We start from the raw sequence: 22,205 nt of genomic DNA, 5'->3' as shown, positions 1-22,205 counted from the left end.
TTGGGCAGAGAATTCACCAGAAATTCACAGGTTACCACTGGAATCCTCTTCTACTTCTCCATGAGGACGTCATTGAATTGGTAGATGTTAGAGGCCTTGAACACCTCCACATTCTGTTTCAGGATGCCCCACAGATTCTCAATAGGGTTTAGGTCTGGTGACATACTTTACATTTACCTTCAGATTCTTTAGCTAGGTGGTGGTAATTTTGAAGGTGGGTTTGGGGTTGTTATCATGTTGGAATACTGCCCTGTGGCCCAGTCTTCAAAGGTAGGGGATCATGCTCTTCTTCAGTACATCACAGTACATGTTTGCATTCATGGTTCCTTCAACGAACTGTAGCTACCAGTGCCGGCAGCACTCATGCATCCCCAGATCACGACATTGCCAAAACCATGCTTGACTGTAGGCAAGACACACTTGCCTTTGTACCTCTCACCTGGTTGCCACCACACATGTTTGACACCATCTGAACCAAATGATTTATACTGGTTTCATCGGACCACAGGATATGTGGTCTTCGGAGAGGGGTGGCATACAAATCTAATAAATAATAATAATAATAATAATAATAATAATTATTATTATTATTATTATTATTATTATTATATAGTTCCAGAAATCCATGTACTTAGTCTGCTTGTGTGTTGAGGGCTTTCTTGTCCACCATCTTCAGAAGAGGCTTCCTTCTGGGTTCAATAGGCCTGAAGACCAATTTGATGCAGTGTGGGGCGTATGATCTGAGGACTGAGAGGCTGATGCCATCCCCACCCCTTCAACTTCTGCGGCAATGCTGGCAGCAGTCATACATCTATTTCCCAAAGCCAACTTCTAGATATGATGCTGAGCACGGGCACTCAACTTTTTTGATTGATGATGACGAGACCTGTTCTGAGTGGAACATGTCCTGTTAAACTGCTGTATGGTCTTGGCCACTGTGCTTAAGCTCAGATTCAGGGTCTTGGCATCATTGTGCATGCACACAAGCCTCACTGAAGCCTGGGACTGTGAAAAAACAGCTAAATGGCAAACTGGGAGTTTGGAAAAACAGACTTCTGAAAAACCAGAAGACTGTTTTCTGAACTTTCAGTTTGCCCATTGGGCTATATTTCACACTCCGGGGTTTTGGGAAACTTCTGTGAAGCCTCTGGAGTGTGAAAAACAGCACAATGGGAATACTGGAAGTTTGTTTTCCAAACTTCAATTTTGCCCATTGTGTTGTTTTTTGCATTCCAGGGCATCAAGAAGCTTCCCTGAAGCCTCTGGGGTGGAAAAAACAGCACAATGGATAAACTGAAAGTCATTTTTTTGGCACTCTGGGGCTTCAGGGAAGCTTCTCTGAAGCCTCTGGAGGGAAAAATGGCCTTCCCCAAGGACAAAAATCAGCTGGCTAGCACACGCATGCATGCTGGAGTGGACAGAGGGCAATATCTCATGTGCCCTCCGATATGACATGCCATAAGTTTGCCATCACGGGCCTAGGTCATCTTTATGTGGAGCAGCAATTCATTTTTTCAACACAGAGAGTTCATTGCCAAGTTGAACTTCCAGTGACCAGTATGAGTCACCAAATTTAACACACCTTCTCCTTCACACCTAAGATCTTGTATCACTAATAGGTTACATGACACCAGGAAGGAAAAACAGCTACTTGGGCCTCATTTCAACATTATCAATTAAGGGTGTACTTACTTTTGTTGCCAGTAGTTTAGACATTAATGGCTGTGTGTTGCATTATTTTGAGAGGACAGTACATTTGCACTGTTATACAAGCTGTAGACTCACTACATTGTAGCCAAGTGTCATTTCTTCAGTGTTGTCACATAAAAAGATATATTTAAATATTTACAAAATGTGAGGAGGTGTGCTCAGTTCTGTTACATACTGTAACTATAATAACCATGTTTCCATTCCCAATTGTGGTCATTATACAAAGAGTAACTGTAACACTGTATTTTGTATAGTCACGCCATCTGCTATATTTCCCCTCCTTTTTTTGTCTTTACTATGCAGATGTTTTTCTTTTTACTAATCAGTTCTGCTATTCTAATGAGAATAGCTTTGAATATGGAAGGTTTAAGCTAGTCTAGATTTAATTTTAATTACCCAGTTTTAATAAACATAATACCTCTATACACTTAAAAAAACATCTCTGGAACTTCATAATTTGTTTAAAAGGGGAAAATAAAAGAAACAGCTTAATTTAGGTTAAACTCCTTTCCATCTCTTCTATTTTGAAATGCTTAAGATATCCAACTTAAATGTGGTTTCTGACAGTTTAATTGCTTTTAAGCTTTTTTAAAAAAGTTTTAAAAATATTTTTTTAAAAAAATGCCTGTTTTGTTTTGTATTTGTTCCTATTTCCTTAACTTTTTGCTGTTTCCCCCCATTTTCCACTCTTACTGTAGTAGCCTCCGGTTCATCCTCTAGCTCAAAATATGATCCAGAAATTCTTAAAGCTGAAATTGCTACCACAAAATCTAGGGTAAGGTAAAATGATTTTTAATTTCTTTTAAAAGTTGTTAAAATGCTTCTAGAAAAACAACAACCATATATTCAGTTGCTGTATAATATAATGATTCCATTTGTAGATTTGTACATAACTAAGGAACCAGAATTTTATAATATTGGTGATTTACAAAACCCAGCATATTATCCATGCTGGAATATATTGACTGAGCAATATTGGGGATATTGGTTCCCCATACCCTTATTAAAAGAAAGCAATTTAAGAGTGCATTTTACTAATATCCTCAAAGAAATGTTTTACATAGTAAAATATTTATTCAAATTATTGTAGGCTGTTTTCTTTTAAGTGAAGTTTTATAAGGATTCACTTTATTTTGAATCTATTATTTATGTGGCATTCACATGTTGGTGTTAAGTTTTGTAGTCATTGGATTCATACATTGAAAAACACAGAAAGTTCAACTTCCTCATTCCATTCCATGGTGATGTATATTCCCTGGCTTGAGTTAAAATAAGTACCTTTTTATATCTGTCTGGAATTCTGACTTCGGATTTGTCAGCAGTTCATACAACTAATCAGGATCAAAGATTGGTGATAAGGAACTTGACTGAATACAAAGTTTCATATAGGCCTGTGCAAAACATCCAAGGAGTACTTCGCTATAATTGCTTTTACCAAGCAGATCTTTTATACAGTTCTCGTCTGTTGGATTTTGAATGTCAGCTCTGTGTGTGAATATATTTATTAAAGTGAAATGGGTAGATACTGCAGTCTACCACAACACATCTTCTCAACTGGATATGTCAAGATAGAGCGCCTTGTTTTTCTGCATAAGCAACACTTCAAAATGGATCTGACCAAAAGGTAGAATAAAGACAGTGCCAAAAAGTGTGTGGTGCCACTTTGCATTTCTTTAGTCTGTGTATTATTACAAATACAAAAGAAGTAATTATATTTCAATATAACTGTTCGAAAATAATCTATAGAATGAGAAATGTTTATTTGTTTTATTTAAATCCACTGAAATCGATTTGATTTGCATAGGTGAACAACTAATCATTACAGTTAATCCTTGATTAAGGAGTGCTCTGTTTAGTGATAATTCAAATTATGAGCACATGGAAAAAGTCCTTGCACTTAGGACTGTTGCAGCATTCCTGCAATCACATGATAAACATTTGAATGCTTTGCACAAGAGTCCTGTGATTATATAATCACTATCTGCTATATTCACAATCAGCTTCCAAAAGCAAAGTTGAGGGAAAAGCCAGTAAAACTGCGACCACGTGATATCTCTCTTAATAACTATGTTGCCTGGTAGATGAGATGTAGTCATTAAATGACGTTATTGGATGATGATTGAAACAGCTAGGAAAGAAAAAGAAATATATTACTAGCTAAAATTGCAGAGGGTGTCCTGGTGCTTAATATGGGAAAGTCTGATGGACTATTTATGTTTTCAAACTGAAAGCGCCAATGCATGGTTATCAATGAATTGTAAGAAGTTAAACTCGAATACTAAGTAGATAGTAGTGTTCCAATATCTCTGAGACTGCCACAAAGAAGAAAGAGTCAACCTATTCTCCGAAGCACCTGAGGGTAGAACAAGAAGCAATGGGTGCAAGCTGAACAAGGAGAAAAGCAACTTAGAACTAAGGAGAACTTTCCTGACAGAACAATTAATCAGTGGAACATCTTGCCTGCAGAAGTTGTGAATGCTTCAACACTGGAGGTTTTTAAGAAAATGTTGGATAAGCATGTGTCTGAAGGTAGTGTAAGGTTTCCTGCCTAAGCAGGAGGTTGGAGTAGAAGACTTCCAAGGTCCTTCCAACTCAGTTGTTGTTATTATAAAAAGCTAGATGTAGCAGAAAACTATACGGGTATACTATTTTCTTTGAGTCTTAATTTTTTAAAAAGAAACATAGTACATCCTGGCTAAAATAAAGCATTTTGTTTCACTTATCTATAGGTTAATAAACTCAAAAGAGAAGTTGCTCACATGAGACAGGAGCTCCAGTTTAAGGAACATGGTTTTCAAACACTGAAGAAGTAAGTTAAATAGCAGTTCCTGCCTTGTCTGTCTATCTGTCCATCTGTCCGTCCATCCACTTTAATAGATTTATTCCTTTCCTTAACTCTCTTACAGTGAGTAACGGTTTCTATTTCTTTTTATTTAAAGAATTGATATGAAAATGTCTGATACCCAAGGTGGATATAAACTTGATGAAGCACAAGCCATTTTAAATGAAATGAAAGATATAAAGAAGGCTATCACTTCAGGAGAACAAGAAAAACGAGATCTTATTGAGGTATGAAATCAGTTCACTGAAATAAAGTTAATTTTATGTGTAGGTTGGAAATAAATATTTCTGTACTTGCAGAAACTCAGAATTATTATGATATTTTTCAATGTACACTATAATTCTGAGTTTCTGCAAGTACTGTAATGTTTATTTCTAACCTACACATAAAATTAACTTAATATTGAAATTAACAATTCTCACTGTTGGTAATTTTCTGTAAAGTAATATAGGTGAAATACCTACCCATCTGTAGCTTAACTTCTGCTTTGATCAAAGAAAACTTTTTAATAAAAACAAATAAATTTGATTTTAAATGTCCTTTCAGATTTATGCAAATAGCTAATTTTTAAGTGTTTATTCCTTTGTTACTTTCTTTACTTTTAAGTGTCTCCTTCAAAACAACATGGCAATAAGATGGTAGGTGTTCTTTTTTTTTCATTTCAGAGTCTTGCCAGACTAAAAGCTAATTTTGTGGCAAATAAAAAATCCCATTCAGATTTGTGGATCAATAGCACTTCCCTGGGAAGTTCCCATTGCTCTTTACCTAGGACGTACCTGGATGCTGGCTCCCAAACAGATGTTTCTGGAAATGTATGTATCTCATCTTTAAGCATGTTCTTTAATAACCTGATGACTTTTTATAGATCCAGTGTATAGATCTTTGGAATAGATTTAGTAGCATTTATCTATGTAAATATATTTTACGTAATATTTCTATGTTTCTTGAAAACAAAGTTAATGAAAGAAATTTGTCTTTGAATTCTTGTGAATTTTGGCTCTGACCTCTTAATGATTAATATTTTCTCCCATCAGTTTTTTGTGAGCTGCAATAATCACTTGGCTGAGAAAGTAAGAGTGCGTCTCCAATATGAAGATGCTAAGCGAAGGTAATTAGGTTTTTCTTTATTGCTCTTGGCAATTCAGAAAGCAGCTGATATCTACCATAAAAGAATCTATTTCTTACAAAATCTCTTCAGCAAAGTGGTCATTTACTAAAAATGGATCACATTTATTTACCTACATATATGCTTTAAATGCTATTATGCAATTACAGTATATGCTTTTCATACATTTTTGTCAGTTGTGGTTAATTAATTGTGAACTAAGTGCCTTTTCATTTTAAGAATTGTGAAATAATGGTAGCCTTTTGTTTAATGCTGAGACAAAGTTCAACTCTGATTTGGCAACAAGAAAATATTGGAACTCTCTTAATTTTAAAAAATAAAAAAATCAAGCTGCCTAAGTTGACATGGTATATTTAGAATGGCAGAACATCTGGCTTTGTAAGGATTAAAGGGTATGATGAGCAATTCTTGTACCTTTGTCTTTTTGTAACCTCCAACTCAAGGGTTTTTTTCTGTCTCTCTCATTTTATAAAACAAATTTCTAAAGTCCCCACAGTACTCTCCAACCCCTTCCTCCAAACGTATAAAATCTGGTAACAGGATCTTTTTTGTTCCTTTTTCTGAGAATAAGGTTCAGATTCTGGAAGTATTATGCCAATATTTCTAAGATGCCCTAACCAAAATTTACCAATTTTTAAAAGTTTTGAACAAATGAACACACATTTTTCCAATAATTTCATCAACAATGTTTATCATTTCTAGGAAAAAAATCATAGAGTGAATATATTAATGTTAGGAAATCTTTGAGTTAGAAATATTTTCTATTGTTGCAGTAGCCAACTCATTTTGTGCTTCCTCCAACTGGCATCATTTATTAATTTATTAATTTTTTTAAAGAAAAAAATATTAGCCACCTATCTTATCTCAGCGTAACTCTGGTCATCTATTCTAATTTTCTAACAAAACGTAACATATCTTGGTTAGAAAACTATATTTGGAACACCACTAAAGGTGGTAGGTAGGTAGGTAGGTAGGTAGGTACAGAGATATTTTAATAGAAGAGCACTTGTTTCAATCCTATACAACAATAAATTACATCATAGTTTTATTTCAATTAAAACATCAGTTTGCAGCAAGTATAGCATGACTCTTCAGTTATAAAGTTGTATACGGCATCAGAAATAATCTAAAAGATGAGTTTCAGATACTTACATTCCACATTCAGGAATGTAAATATATCATCTGTCTGCAAATCTTTAAAGGAATTTTGTCTCTTCCTGGGATCCTGTATATGTCTTTCCCAGTTTCCACAGGAAGAATGCTATGGTTGACTGGCTGGCTGGCTGGCTGGCTGGCTGGCTGGCTGGCTGGCTGGGAGGGAGGGAGGGAGGGAGGGAGGGTGGGTGGGAGAGAGGAAGGACATACTTGATCCTTGTGTCCTTGATACAAATATCAATTCACATTTCTCATTTCTCTAACCACATCTTAATCAATGTCACATTATCATAGATTTCAGACATTATGCGAAAACCCATCTGTCTCTGAGTTACTTTTGGAAAATCTAATTCTTCCTAATTTTCCCAGTTGTGTCTGGAAAACTAAAAAGAAACTGAAAAAGACAACAAAGGGTAAAGTGGTGAATGAGCACCATTGGAAGTCCTGAAGGATCAGGCTGGGGAAAAATCGACTTGGAGAAAATCTGAGATCAGCAGTTCCAAATAGGAACAAGATAATACCATACTTTCAGATATCAAAAATGCAAACTATACACACAGTTTAACACCTATCTGCAATTCCTTTAAAGCAGCTGTGTTTTTTTCCCCTAGGATTGCATGAGTCCCTTTCTCAAGTGCCATGCACTCCTAGGAAGAGATGCACTTGATTACATAAATTGCAATTATATTTCCACTTCCACTCATGCAAAACCTTAACTTTGTAGTCAGAAGCATATGTTGTGTGTTTTTTTTCACAAGTCAAAGGCGATGAATGAAATAGGTATAATGGAGAAAAGGAGAGTTGCAAAGATAAAAAGGTCTGAAGAGGTATAATGAATAATTTTAGTTGTATTTTTCTTTCTCCTTCATACTTTGATTAATTTATCATATAATTTTATACTCCTGTGCTTTTCATAATACTATTTATCCTGAAAGAGTTGTGAATACTAAGCTGATATATTATTGCATGCAGGCTGGTAAATGACAGAAGTTACCAAATTACAGCTGGGAAATCCTCTTAGAACATACTTTTTACAAATGCACCGAGGAATTCAGAGATTATATATTAATGCCTTTAATAATTATTCACTAGAGCCCAGTATTGAGCTTAGCGAGACAGTTAACTGTTAAAATGGCTTCAAAGAAGATTTCAGTGGGTAGATTTCTATTAATTAGAAAATTTAAATTAATTAAAGTTATCCTACAGGAACAAGGTCACTTGCTTAGAAAACATATAAATACAGATTTTCTGCATAGCAACAGCCAAAACTTCACGTGCAACTGTATGTCAATAAAAGATCCAGTCTGCAATTCTGTTAAGAATAATAAATTGCAATCTGCAGAATAAAATGGCCCGCTGTAGAAGCTTAAAGTAGTCAGTGATTTTTATATCCTAAGTTTTACTTTGTATTATTGTCAAAGAAAAAAGCGAGTTTACAGTGAAGAGTATTCTTTACTCTTTAATATACTTTAATGATAAAAACATGATATAATAATAATTTTTTTCCCTTTCACAGAATAGCAAACTTAAAAATACAGCTGGCTAAGTTGGACAGTGAGGCCTGGCCTGGTGTGCTTGATTCTGAACAAGACAGATTAATGTTGATAAATGAAAAGGAGGAACTTCTCAAAGAAATGCGGTTCATTAGCCCAAGAAAATGGACTCAGACTGATATAGAAAAACTGGAGATGAAGAGAAAACGTCTAGAAGAAGATCTTCAGACTGCAAGAGATACGCAGAGCAAAGCTTTAACAGAAAGGTATGGGAATAATTTAATGTTGGAATGCTTTGTTTATATCAGTAGATTATGGTTTATTAAATGACTCTCCTAAATTAGGGTTTTTAATCTGTGGATTTCAGTGATGGCAGTGAAACAATTTCTGGGAAAGAAAAGAAAGACAAAAAGAGTTGGAAACTGAAAGAAAACAAAATGTAGACTGTTTGAAAAGTCATTGTAAACCACGGGTGTCAAACTCGCCACATCACATTGCCATCATTTGATCTTTCACAATGTTTTCCCCTTTCCCAGAGCTGGGGTGGGTGTGGCCCGCCGACTGCCAGTTTGACACTGTTGTCCAACAAAATCCAATAAATAAATAATTTTAAATTAATTGATTTATGGAGTGAAAAATATAATAATGTTTACACACCTTATTCACAAGCCCATAAAATGCATCCCCAGATTAATTACTCATTCATTCATTCATTCATTCATTCATTCATTCATTCATTCATTCATTTGTATACCGCCCCTCTCCGAGGACTCAAGGCAGCTCACAACATATCAAAACAATAAACAATATACATATCTAAAAAATCCAATTAATATAGCTAAAAAACTTTAAAAACTAATTTAAAATCATTCATTCCCATTCACACAGCAAGACTTACTACACTCGTTGGACAAGGGGCTAGGGTCTAATAGCCCCAAGACTGGCGGCACAGATAGGTCTTTAAACTTTTATGGAAGGCGAGGAGGGTGGGGGCAGTGTTAATCTCTGGGGGGAGCTAATTCCAGAGGTCTGGGGCCCCTACAGAGAAGGCTCTTCCCCCAGAGTCCCGCCTATGGTTTATGAATAAGATATTTTTTTGTCATTATAAGTTTAATAAAAGTTAAAACTCAACAGCCACTTAGAAGTACTTTACAATAGGGTTAGGGATTCCTTATAATCTTGTAATGGAAATTTATTATTGTGGTTTATTAATCCAGCGCTCCATCAGGTCAAAAACATCTGCAAAGCCATCTTCGATAAAATTCCTGTGACAAGATATGAGTCTATGAATGACATAGGAAGCCCTTAACCCATAGCTTGAGGTGAACATATTAAGCAATGGATCATTTGAAAATCCCAAAAGAAAGGAAATTGTATTTCAAATTGAATCCGAAAATTAATCTTAGTTTTAAACAGCATTAACAAATATTTTTGTCTCACCAAATGTGACAAAAATAGATTGTTGAAGGCAATCTTATGATGGCCGTTCGCGTATGATAGCTGAGTTTTGAAGAATTTAAACTGAGTAAATATGGACCATAGGTATGTGAGATAATAGCATTATTCAAAAAAAAAATGACTCTTAAATTTTGGATCACCAAGAATCAAATAAAATTTATGTAGATGAGAATATTTATAAATTTTAAAATTAAGAAACAATTGTAAAAATCTTCTAATAGGATATGGAAAAATATGCAATATGTGAAAAATGTTTTTAAAAAATCAATATGTTGAGCCTGTGCATTAAATGTCTGTCTTTGTTAACTAATATTATTTTAAGAAATATTCTAATTAAACTAAAAAAAAATGAACCATATAGAACTGAGAAATGAGAAAAGTATTAAACATGAAAAAGGAGTCAATCTGTATCAGATTTCCAGACAAGCATTAATTACTTAATGCTTGAGCTGTAACTAGAGTTGAATTCATGATATTATTCTTTTCATTAATTACGAGTTGGAAAAACACTAAAAACACTTGATTTTTCTTACTAAACAATTCAGTAAATTTGTTGTGTAGATGTCAGTAAATCCAGGCAGATACAGTGCTTCAGAAGTGCAGAGATACTAAAAAGGCAGCTGTATTTAAATTGATATTACTCTTTAAATGTTATCCCCATATAAATTGAAGTTCTGGATGACTGCAATTTGACAGCTGGGTCACCAAGAACATAAAAATGCTATTTATCCTCTTTTCAGTAGTTCTGTGGCCTACTGAATGGAATTGTTATGGTTGCCTGGATGTAGTAGTAATACCTTACTGTTGCATCTATAATGAAAGTTCCATAGCAAAATGCAATAGTAGTAAATTGGACATTCTCAGTGTAATTGCTCTTTTTAGACTATGTGTAGGTGACTATTGCTAGAGTCTGTAGAGATTATGCTCACTAAAAGCCATTTTCACATGTTGTTTTTTTAATTCAATTGTTATACATGGTTTTATAGGCTAGGCATTTTCTTGTGAAAGATCATCAGCCATCTCACACAAATGATCTAAAAACAGCTCTCTGTAGAAGTTAAAATGTTCAGACATCTGAAAATATTTAGAATCTAAATCTCAGAATGATATTCATTCTTTTTGCTACATTCTACTACTGGAATGCTTTATATAGACTAGAAAGAAATTTAAATGTCCCTAACTTGCTTTCTCAAATTACATTTCTACAGCGCAGAGGATACCATGGTTGATGGTATCAAAAACTGCTGAGAGGTCAACTATCCCAGTACAATAGTGTATATAGTTTTGCTTCATAATACAGTATTCTCACTTGCAGCAAGCACTACCCTCAAAGTAACTGTAATAATTGTAATGAGTTTAAAAACCATTAAGTTAGCTAAAATCTTTTAAATAACCTGAACTCTTTTAAATATGTTATATGGCTTCTGTGAGTTTTATAATCTTTCTCTCTCTCAATTCTGCTGTTCAAGTTTTCTTTTGAGGTCTGCAATAGAGGAAACTGAGAGGTTGAAATGCTTCAGTATTATCGTGTTCTTGTTTCATACCTGATGCTAAACATACTCATCAATTATTTTGTACAAAATGTGTCGTCCTAACAGAATCCAGGGGGATATGGCTGACATATGGTAGCATATGTCATAGCAAATAGCATATTAGAGAAGAGCATTGGAAGGCATATTTAAATGTCAGTTTGCCCTTCTATGAATCTGATAAAGTGATCTGCATGTCATAAAAGTTTGTGTCTTTTTAACAGATTTGTTAACTAGAAAAGGTGCTGTTAGGCATCTCCATATATTTTTTTTAACCAAAGGAAAGTTCTCCTGCAGCCTTCCCCTCTCTGCATGTAAAAGATTTTTGTTTATGGAACTGCAGACAGTTCTCTGGTAGGGGGGAGACAAGCATTAAGCTTTGTGTTAAGATAGAAGTTGTGGGCAGTTGAGATAATCCCCCCAGGTTCTGATTAAAGTTGGGATTTGCGATAAGAAGGATTTGGATGGCAGATTGGCACAGAGATAACATGTATTCCAAGGGTTGTTTGTTCTCTAGTAGAATAAGAAAAAATAAACTAAGAACTATGTTTAGTTTAATTTTTATCTGTATGTTTATATCTAATATATTGTTTCTAATGATTGTTGTAGACAAGTTCATGTATGTTTTATGAAATTTCCTCTTTATATAGGAACTACTTCTAAATAATAGATTTGTGTAATCTTTGGATCCTTCTTATTACAGTATATTATTTTAATGAAAATTACAGTGGTACCTCTACTTGCGAACTTAATTTGTTCCATGAAGAGGTTCTTAAGTAGAAAAGTTTGTAAGAAGAAGCAATTTTTCCCATAGGAATCAACGTAAAAGCAAATAATGCATGTGACTGGGGAAACCACAGGGAGGGTGGAGGCCCTGTTTCCTCCCAGGAGATTCCTAGAGAGGCCCCACAGAGGCTTCTCCCTGCCTTTTCCGGTTACAGTTTCAGAGGCTCGGGTTTGTAACTGGAAAATGGTTCTTGAGGCAAAAAACCATGAACACCCAGTTCTTATCTACAAAGGTTTGTAAATAGAGGTTTTCTTACATGGAGGTACCACTGTATTGTAAGATGTTTGTGATTTGAGTAGCCATATAATACGGTATTATTTCTTCTGCCATCAATTGTTTTGCAAAGAACTACGTAAAATATTTTTGCATTATTTCTACTTCTTTGTTAAATTTTGATTCTTTTTGTTCTTTGTTCAATTAGTCTCTTCCCCACAAGGAAGAAGCGTAATTTTCCTAGTTCCAGGCCTCACTGTTACATGAGCAAGAATTTGTACTAGAGCCGTGATGGTAAACCTAAGGCACACGTGCCAGAAGTGGCATGCAGAGCCATCTCTCAGGGCACATGAACCATTGCCTGTTGCTCTTCTGATTTCCGCCACACTGGCCAGCTGGTCTTCATGCATGTGAGAGCACTGGAAACCAGAAGAACAGCCTCCTGGTCTGCATGCGCATGCTGGGCAGCTGGTCTTCTGGTTCCCGGCATGCGCATGCACACCAGCCACTTTGTTGTCTGGTTTATGGTGCACATGAACATGCTAAGATCAGCTGGCCTGTGCACATCTGCACACTGGAAACCAGAAGTTCATCTTTCCAATGTGCACATGCACACGGGTCAGCTCGTCTTCGTGCATGCATGCACACCAGAAACCAGAAGTGGCTGGTACGCATGCAAGTCGGAAACCGGAAGAGCAGCTGCCCGGCGTGCACATGCATTTCCAGTTTCCACTAGAGAACTAGAGAATTTACTTTGTTTTTCTTTCTTTTTTTCTCTTTCACTTGTTATTAGGCTGCAGACAGTTTGGGTACTACCATACTTCTCTGACACCATGGTTGACATCACAGCAACAAGCATTATAATCTTGCCTTTGTATATATTTTCTTCAGGTTGAAGTTAAGCAGTAAAAGAAATCAGCTGGCTCAAGAACTAGAGGAAACAACACGATTAGTAGCAATGTTGCACATGCAGTTGAAAAAGTAAGTGTCCCACGCTTTTTGAATTTTGTGAATAAAAGAGACCTCTGAATATAAATGTAAAAATGATGTAATGCCATTTGCATTACAGATGGCAACTTGGTCTTATTAAGAGATGACCCTTTGAAATAGAGTAGAAATGCAAAAGTGTCAAGGATGCTTAGACAATAATAATAATTATTATTATTATTATTTATTAGATTTGTATGCCGCCCCTCTCCGAAGACTAATAATAATACAGCATCATATCTTCTGCAGGTATTTCATAAAATAAAGATAATAAGCTGAAATAGTAACCCTCCAAAAACCCTCCAAAAATTCACTTTTGAAAATTTATTACAAGAAATGCAGCAAGGGGATAGAAGATCTTATTGAAAACAGACAAAATAATTAATTATGCTCCAAAATTTGTTTATTTAAATTCAAATTTCTTGGATATACTTTGAATGGAGAGCAGTTCAGCTATTTCATCCTTCTAACAATTTTGTGAGATAGTTTAGGTTAAGAGTTAGGAAACAGTTCATCTAGAGAGCTTTGTAAATGAAAGATGATTTGAATTACTTGTTCTGAATAAGATACTTAAATCAATATACCCAGGCAGATTTAGATTTCTAATTATTATTTTTCTTTCAGTTTGTCCTCTAGCATGCTTTCATTGTCTTCTGGGAGTAGTCATGGATCACTTGCATCCAGTAGAGGATCTCTGGTCACCTCAAGCCAGGATTCTTCAACTTCAGCCAGCTTTACTGATCTGTTACATGAACAGTTTGAACAGCTAGACTCTGAATATCAGAATACAATGGACCTCTTGCTTTTGGAGAGAACCCCTGGTTTTCGACCTTCAGGATGCATCACTACTATCCATGAGAATGAAGTAGTAAAAACGCAGAAAACAGATTCCACCAGCCGCTTGCAGATCTTGAGATCCTTGTCTGGAACACCCAAATCCTCAACATCTTTATCTCCAAGATCATCTCTTTCATCTCCTTCTCCACCATGTTCACCACTAGTGACAGACCCATTCTTTGTAGGAGATGCCTTTGTGAATCATGCAGACTTTGAAGATACTGAAATAAACAGTGGACTGGCTGAACTTGGTCTAAACTCTGTAGGTGGGAAGAAGTATAGAATAGAAGATTCTAGAACTGGGGTCAAGCATTTGGACCAAGGTGAAGTAATGGATGCCTTCCTCATTTTCATTCCAAATTATTGATATTATTTGCTATTTTTAAAAAATAGTTACCAGTTTTATTTACAAAGCTAACAGCTATAAAGTAGAGAAACAAACCTATATAGCAAAGATTTTTAGCATTGAATTCATATAAAATGTTTTTGTATATTATAATAATGATAGTTAAATACAATAATGAAGATAAAATTTATAATAATAAATTTATCACAGGAAACATTATTACTATTAGATGGGGATACTTTGGCATATTTGTATATACAATAAGTTGACTATACCTCTGTGTGTGTGTGTGTGTGTGTGTGTGTGTATACAAACATATAAATATGAAATACATACGTATGTAGGTACATACATACATACATACATACATATAGTGTATATATCAATATATACACAAAATATATTTTCAATCAAATGCCTTTAGATATTCCTTGTCTTTTCAAAACAATCTGTTATTAATCATCAATTGAAATTTAGACAATCAACCTAATCTCATAATCTAATAGTTAAATTTATGCTGTTTTGGGACAACTTCCTGAATTATCTGAATGAATGAAAATGAAAACAATCACATATTTTTATCATAACAGTTATTTTCAATTTACCAACTGAAGTGTATGAAAGGTCAGGAGACATTGGATTTATTCCATATTACAACTCTTCTAGCACTACAGTGTGATAAGATGATCAAATATACATGTCCTACAAATTAAAGCATGCTGTTCATGACACAAAACTACCAATCTGGTGTTTGTAAAAGATTAAAACAAATAATTTGTCTTTAGCATGAAGGATAAGTTCTTACTTCTTCTCTGTGAGCAATACCACAATTTGTATTTGGAGTGTGAAAGGGTTATTATTCCCATTAGGTCTGGATGGCAATTAGCCTAAACTTTCTTGGTTCTTTGAAAATGGCTGAGGGAGTTAAAGAGAAAGCTACAAGGCACTAAGCAGATTAAGTGATTGAGGATTGTTATTCAGTCAGCAGACAAAATAATCACCATAGGTAGTTTATTTCAGGGCAGTAATAAGTAAAAACATTCACTCCCTGGGATTTATACACACAGCTCTGAGAAGTGGAAAAGCTGCCTGATTGAATTACAGTATGGGATCATATGTCTTCATGTGTTCTTGTAAGATACAGCTAATTAACTCACCCACCCTAAATTACCTCTCCTTCCCTTTCTTCATAGACATCACTTATAGGAAACGTTTACTGTTTTAGAGTTTAAATATTGTTCTCTGGCATCATTTAAATAGTTGGGTAGTGGAAATATAGGAACAAATCAAAATACTGTAATAAAAAAAACAATTCAGCACATGAGTTCATGCAATCAAAAACCTTGATCTAGAAAATAAAAGCAATAAGACTTTTAAAAAGGGAATAGTATAATAATATATAATATAACTAGAAACTTGTATTAGATAAACCTCTCATATTTGCCATCTCAAAAATGTTTCCACAAACTATCTCACAAATCTGACTTGACTTACCATTTGAACCCATGGCCAGCAACCTGGAAGTCTTCCAAGGATAGTCCAATAATCTATCTACTCCCATTCATCCACTTTATCCGTTCCTTTATCCTTTACATCTCTCAAATTTGCCAACCAGAGTCAATTTTCCTAATCTATTATTCATTCAAATCACATGACCAAGGTATGTGAGTTTCTGATCACATATCATCACCCATAATTTCAAAGCTGCTATTCTTTTTTCTCAAGATGTACAATATTTATATCATAAGCGGTGCTTCAGAATCAGTAGGGCCCGTCGCACTCTACCTGTTAGCATTTCCTTATAGATTCAGACATTTTTCTGACCTTGCATACTGTAGTAGCTATATAAGCTCAGTATATTTGGCTCAAATTAAGGAGACTTATGTTAAGAAGGTAACATCCCTTTTCAACCCAAATGCATATTTCTTTGAGTATGTGCTGCTATTGTGCAAACTTAAAAAAAAAAAGCATGTTATTTTTAAGAAGCAATCAACAGGTCCCACATTAGATCTAGATATTGGAAACAACTGCTTTTTCAGTTAGTATTGACTATCATCTGCTCCAGACACAGGTATCTAATGAGACTACCCATTGTTTTCTTTAATATTGTGCAAATTTGTCATGAATTTACCCTTTAATTGTTGCATTTTTTCTAGCTGTAAATATGATTGAAGGATCTGTACCAAAAGTTGCATGCGTATCAGCTGCAGTGTCCGATGAATCAGTTGCTGGAGATAGTGGGGTGTATGAAGCATCTGTGCAAAGGTAATTCTCACCCATGTGATTACAAATTTAATTTGCATAAATGAACTTCACCAAATCAGGAAAGTTGAATCTTGTAGATTACATATTTGTTACGAAAAAAATTGTCAAGGGTATTTTCAGGCCATAACAATTTCAGTACATAGTGTACATAGTATAGTATGCTGGTCCACATTTCCTTTTCTGATATCACTGGAATGGTTCCTATAGAAACATTTTTATTTTCCCATGAGTGAATATTATAATTCAGCTAATAACATTTTCCTGTGCTAAATAGCCAGCCAATTTCCCTTGGGATATGCGTTTGTTCAGTAGGATAAACTGTAAGAAGGCTATCTGAAGTATTAAAGACTGGGTTAATCAAAGCTACCCCAAGGCAATATCAGCCAAGGACTCACTGAAATGCATCTTCTATCTTATTTTTTCTAATCTTAATTTTAGTTATGCTTAGTAGTTTCTCTTGACCAATTTAGCATTCTCCTAGGGAGGGTATGGATTGAATTTTAAGTTTGTGGTCTTTTTTGCTTCTCACGATTTTCTTACTGACAATCCTACTTATTTGATTTTCCCATTTACTCAGAGAAGTGAGTCTTTAATTAAGAAATCTTACAATTATTAAGTATTTGATATCAATATTAAATGTCACATTTAAAGGGTTTTCTACTTGCCAAATTTTGGAGAAGAAGAATACGTTGGATTACAGTAGGTGAGAAAATAAATGCCCTCTATTTGTTGCAAAAGGGAGCAAAACTGATTTTTTTTAAATGATTTGACTTTTTTTTTAAGAAAAAGAAGCCTAAAAGTTTATAAAGTACACCATGGTATGAAGACTCCAATTGATGTATTTCTCTCAGTCTCTTGGGTGGTACAAATGTTCTCTCTGACCAGCTGTAGTAGCCTTTATCAGTTGGTATAACAACTACACTCCTGTCTAGATTAAGATATTTGATCTAATCATCATGAAATTATTGCCAGATATTAAAAGTGCACCTATTTTTGAAAAACTATCCAAAATACAATTTATAGTATATTATTGGAGTCATATCATGTGATTTCAGTAATTCCTTTGTTGTTCAAACTTTCACAAATGATGCTGGTCATTAAACCCTAAATAGCTTGAGTTCAAGAATAGTCAAATAATTCCTATAGGTCACTTTGATCCATAGGTTGTTGTTAAAGATTCTTCTCCAGGTAGTGTAAATAATTTTATTGAACATGGCTACACAACAGAGGGCCCTATCAGAAATGATGCCCATCAACAGCATGCCCTCTCTTTGGAGGCTAACATGATACCTACACATTTCTGATCTCAGGCAAAATCATTTCTTCAGATTTTTAGGCTGAAAAGAAAGAATTTCAGTAACTATTCAGAAATGAATTGTTTTATGTACTTACACTTATTTTATGTCCTGATTATTGTTGAATTTATTGGCATTTTAAAATTCATACTTAAATGACTCTGTTACCTTTTTCAGGCCGCATATCTCAGAAACAACGACATTTGAAAATGATGATGCAGATGCCCCTATTACAGCTAAAGTTCAAGTTTCAATGAAGTAAGATGAACAACTTCTCCTGAGCTTTAAGCTAGTATCCTAATTAGTACTTTTAGTATTTTTCTATAATGGAGTAGTGTACTGCAGGTAAAGATTACAAAAAAAGCTAGAGGTATAGGTTTGAATGTGATATTAACAGATAAAATTGCAGGCTTAATTATGAGGCTTCCAGGCACATTTTTTCTGTATTCTTGTGCTTCATTATCATTCATTTATCCATAGTGTAGATACTTGGCAAAAATATGACTGCATGCTTGAGTTCCTTTCAGTTCTCTCTAGTTTTAATTATGTTTGCTTAAATTAAAGACCACTTAGCCCAATCATCTTGTAACCACTTCTTAGGCACAATATGACAGAAAATCCTATTATATCCGAATGATTTTTCTCTTTTGAAAGAGCACAGAGGATTGATTAGTGATAGGTATGAAAATCTGAAAATATTTCATAAAAATGAATAGGGATATCTGTACATGTGTACATATGCGTGTTTCTGTGTTTGTGTGATTAGGATTATTTTATTACAATCTACAATTGCCTCTTTCATTTATTTTCACTACAGGTATGATGACAAAAATAAGCAATTTGTAGTATTTATTGCCCAGTTGAATAATGTGCCTGCTCTTTTGCCACAGCAAGACCAGAAAGTGTAAGTAATTACAAGGGGAAAAAATTCTGCAGCTCTCCATCAGTTTTCCTAATGACTTTTAAAAAATCTAGTTAGAGAAAAAAAAGTCTTAAATTTACCAACTATCATTTTTGAGCCTATAAAGCCATTTGCTTGAATAAATAGATATTTTTCTACATCATTTTCATTGAAAAAAATATTCTTAAATATACATAGCTAATGGTTGTGAAAAATGGTCCAGCTTTACCGCTGACATTAAAAATTAGAATTATTTCTAATGTTTGAAATATTTCTCTGTACTTCTGCAGAACAAAGCTTTTCCTCTCTACAATATATGAAATGATTAATGCACTATCTGACATGAAAAGATGTCTCTGAAAATTAATGACTACCCTCCATGCAGTATTTTTAAGAAGACTACCCTAAAATGCAGTATAAGAGATACACGTACTACATATTAATGCTATAAAATGAGAATTATAATTAGCTCCATAAATTCAAATATTGTGTTATTCCTAGAACATCTTTTGAACTTCTGTATCATAAAAAGATATACTAGTTATCACAGGGCAGGAAGCTGTTGCTGGTATAACTCTGTTCCTTTTCTTTGATCTTATTTTTTTTTTAATGTCAAATCTGATGGAATATTTTAAAGTGATAAGAATTCTGCTTAAAATTAATGAATCAATTGAGCAATCTTGAAGCTCAGTAGTCTCTAAGGAGCAAAAAAACTGTAAGTGCAAATTAAATCTGGTAAAAATCTGTATGAACAAAGTTTACTAAGAGGTATCTGGGAATTTTCTGATTCTGTCCCATCTATAAATGCTTTTCTCTGTTAAAAGATAGCACTGTAATAATAAATAGTTTTTGGCAATGGAATAACTTCTATGTCTATTTTAACATAGAAAGCAAGAGGGATCTTGTTTATAATTTGTCATAGTTTTTTTAAAATTTTGATAAATTATACTATATTAAATTATATTATACTAAATTATACTGTTTTATTTGTCTGTCTGTGTAAAGAGAGAAAAGGGTAATCCAACGAAGCACTGAAATGATTATATATTGTACTCTAAACTGTGTCAAGTTCTGCCATCCATAATTTCTAACTCATTTTTTTTACATAATTGATCTACTAAAATCTACCATGATTTTAATATTAATATCCGTCTCAATCGCAAACTTACAGGAACAAAGAGAAGTTGAAAAATAAGTTTCTTCTCTAAAGAACTATGAAAAAATGGGTTATACTGATAGTTGCAATGATATTCACCTGTACAGTGAGCTTGTATAGTAAGTGATCCTTATTTAAGATAATTTCCAACAGGAGCATTCGTGTGGCTGTTCTCCCTTCATCTGAAAGCACAAGCTGTTTGTTCCGTACAAGACTCGTGGATGCATCATACAATGTCACGTACAATGAATTATTTTGTGTTACAATCCCTCATTCAGTTTTGCGACAGAAGACACTAAGGATTGATGTCTGCACTTTAGATAAGTTCCACCTTGAAGAATGCTTGGTTAGTGTTTATTTCTATGTGATAATGTCATTCTCTTCATCGTGGTGTACTCAGGACATGAGAGGGCAGAGCACCACATCTTCTAAATGTGAGTGGCGCTTGGCACCAGAAAAAAAGGCAGTTCTCAACTTACAATCACAATTGGGACCAGAATTGTTAAGCAATATAGTTGTTAAGTGAGTAAAGCCCAATTTTACAACCTTTTTTGGTTAAGCAAATCACGACACCTTTTAAGTCATTCATCAAATCCATTCCCCCATTGATTTTGCTTGTGAAAAGCCAGCTGAGAAGATTGCAAATAACATCCCCCACCCACCCACCCCCGGCCAGTGCAACCATCCTAAATACATGCTGGTTGCCAAGCTCCCAAAGCTTGATCACATAACCGCAGGGATGCTGCAATATAACTGTAATTGTGAGGATCCTTCATAAGTCACTTTTTTCAGTACCTTTGTAGCTTTGAATGGTCACTAAACAAATGATTACAGGACAACTACCTGTAATGCTTATATTGAAAACCCTCTTGTGTATGACAGCATGCAACAGTTATGGCAACAGAACCTTGTTGTGTGTTACTACTTAGAGTATAAATGTAAAGGGGAGTGCAAATTATGTACACTGCCCTAGCATCTGTGAATCAAATTCTATCAATGTCCTGAAGAGACTCATCAATGTATTTAAGATATTCCTGAACCAGCAGAGGCAATGTTAACAAGGTCAGCCAATGAATAGGCATAGCAACTAAATCAGCCAATGGGAGCTAAGCACTTCTTAGTCTGTGCAGAGAATCTAAACTGAATACTTAAGCTTAAGGCTGGGTGTACTCTCTTCCCACTCTGTACTCTTTATGCTTGTCTGCTGCTACAATGAAACTAACCCTACTGCTTGTGTTTACCTGTAATTGATTGAAGAAGAATTCTACTTGTGGTACTGTAAATATATATATGTAAAAAAATATGTTTATAAAGAAGTTATTGAATCCAGCTGAATTAGTCATCTGTGTGTGCTTCTGGTTTTGATTTTGCAACAAACTTTAATAATTTTGTTTTCTTTTTACTCTAGGGAGGTGCACAAATTAGTCTGGCAGATATTTGCAAATCAGGGGAAAGGTCAATGCGCTGGTACAACCTCCTCAACTATAAATATCTACAAAGGCATAGTTGTGAAAATAAACAAGAGGATACTTGTTCTGAGCTACTCTGCACTGAAAAAATGGTAAAAACTAATAATTAAAGGTGTTTTTGCACAAACTGCAGGTGACAAAGCCTCATGGCCACTATATTTGTTTTCTCAGCTTGGATAATTATAGTCTTTGGTAAACTTTCAGAAACCAAGGATGATATTGTTAATGATGTTAACCTATTTTCCACAGGACTCTGTATCTGCATTGCTAGAACAAACTGTTGTTGAACTTGAGGCAGTAGAGAAAAAACTGGGAGATAGTACCTTACTTACAGATGAAACCTGGTGAGTCGAACGATGCAATCATGGGATCCCATAATTGTTTTTACAATGACAGAATTAAATAAAGGATGTAAGCAAATCCCCCTATATAACAATTTTTCTATTATATAGGCATTAAACATCGAAGTAATTCTTTAGAGAAAATCGCTGTATTAGAGAGTTTAAGTATTAACATTTCGTATTAAAATTGGCATCTTTAAACACACACTAATCTTTGGAACATGATATTCTCCTAATACATGCAAAAGCTGTACAATATTTTGATACTTATCCAATACAAATTTCATTTTTTATT

At 34.5% G+C, this 22,205-nt stretch overlaps 1 protein-coding gene across 1 annotated transcript in view; it reads left to right on the top strand.

Annotated features, from left to right (window-relative positions):
- Positions 1-22,205, top strand: part of WWC1 (WW and C2 domain containing 1) — a 76,369-nt gene that overhangs the window by 41,812 nt on the left and 12,352 nt on the right. Inside the window, exons 4-17 of the mRNA XM_070739464.1 lie at positions 2,409-2,485; positions 4,440-4,519; positions 4,650-4,779; positions 5,218-5,364; positions 5,587-5,660; positions 8,350-8,592; positions 13,205-13,294; positions 13,925-14,460; positions 16,640-16,748; positions 18,221-18,301; positions 18,861-18,947; positions 20,254-20,446; positions 21,509-21,661; positions 21,819-21,913. Coding sequence (XP_070595565.1) covers positions 2,409-2,485; positions 4,440-4,519; positions 4,650-4,779; positions 5,218-5,364; positions 5,587-5,660; positions 8,350-8,592; positions 13,205-13,294; positions 13,925-14,460; positions 16,640-16,748; positions 18,221-18,301; positions 18,861-18,947; positions 20,254-20,446; positions 21,509-21,661; positions 21,819-21,913 — 2,095 coding nt within the window. The remainder of the gene's footprint in view (positions 1-2,408; positions 2,486-4,439; positions 4,520-4,649; positions 4,780-5,217; positions 5,365-5,586; positions 5,661-8,349; positions 8,593-13,204; positions 13,295-13,924; positions 14,461-16,639; positions 16,749-18,220; positions 18,302-18,860; positions 18,948-20,253; positions 20,447-21,508; positions 21,662-21,818; positions 21,914-22,205) is intronic.

The sequence above is a fragment of the Erythrolamprus reginae genome, chromosome 2, assembly GCF_031021105.1.
Source record: "Erythrolamprus reginae isolate rEryReg1 chromosome 2, rEryReg1.hap1, whole genome shotgun sequence".
Classification (NCBI taxonomy): domain Eukaryota; kingdom Metazoa; phylum Chordata; class Lepidosauria; order Squamata; family Dipsadidae; genus Erythrolamprus; species Erythrolamprus reginae.
This window is presented reverse-complemented; position numbering and strand designations above follow the sequence as displayed.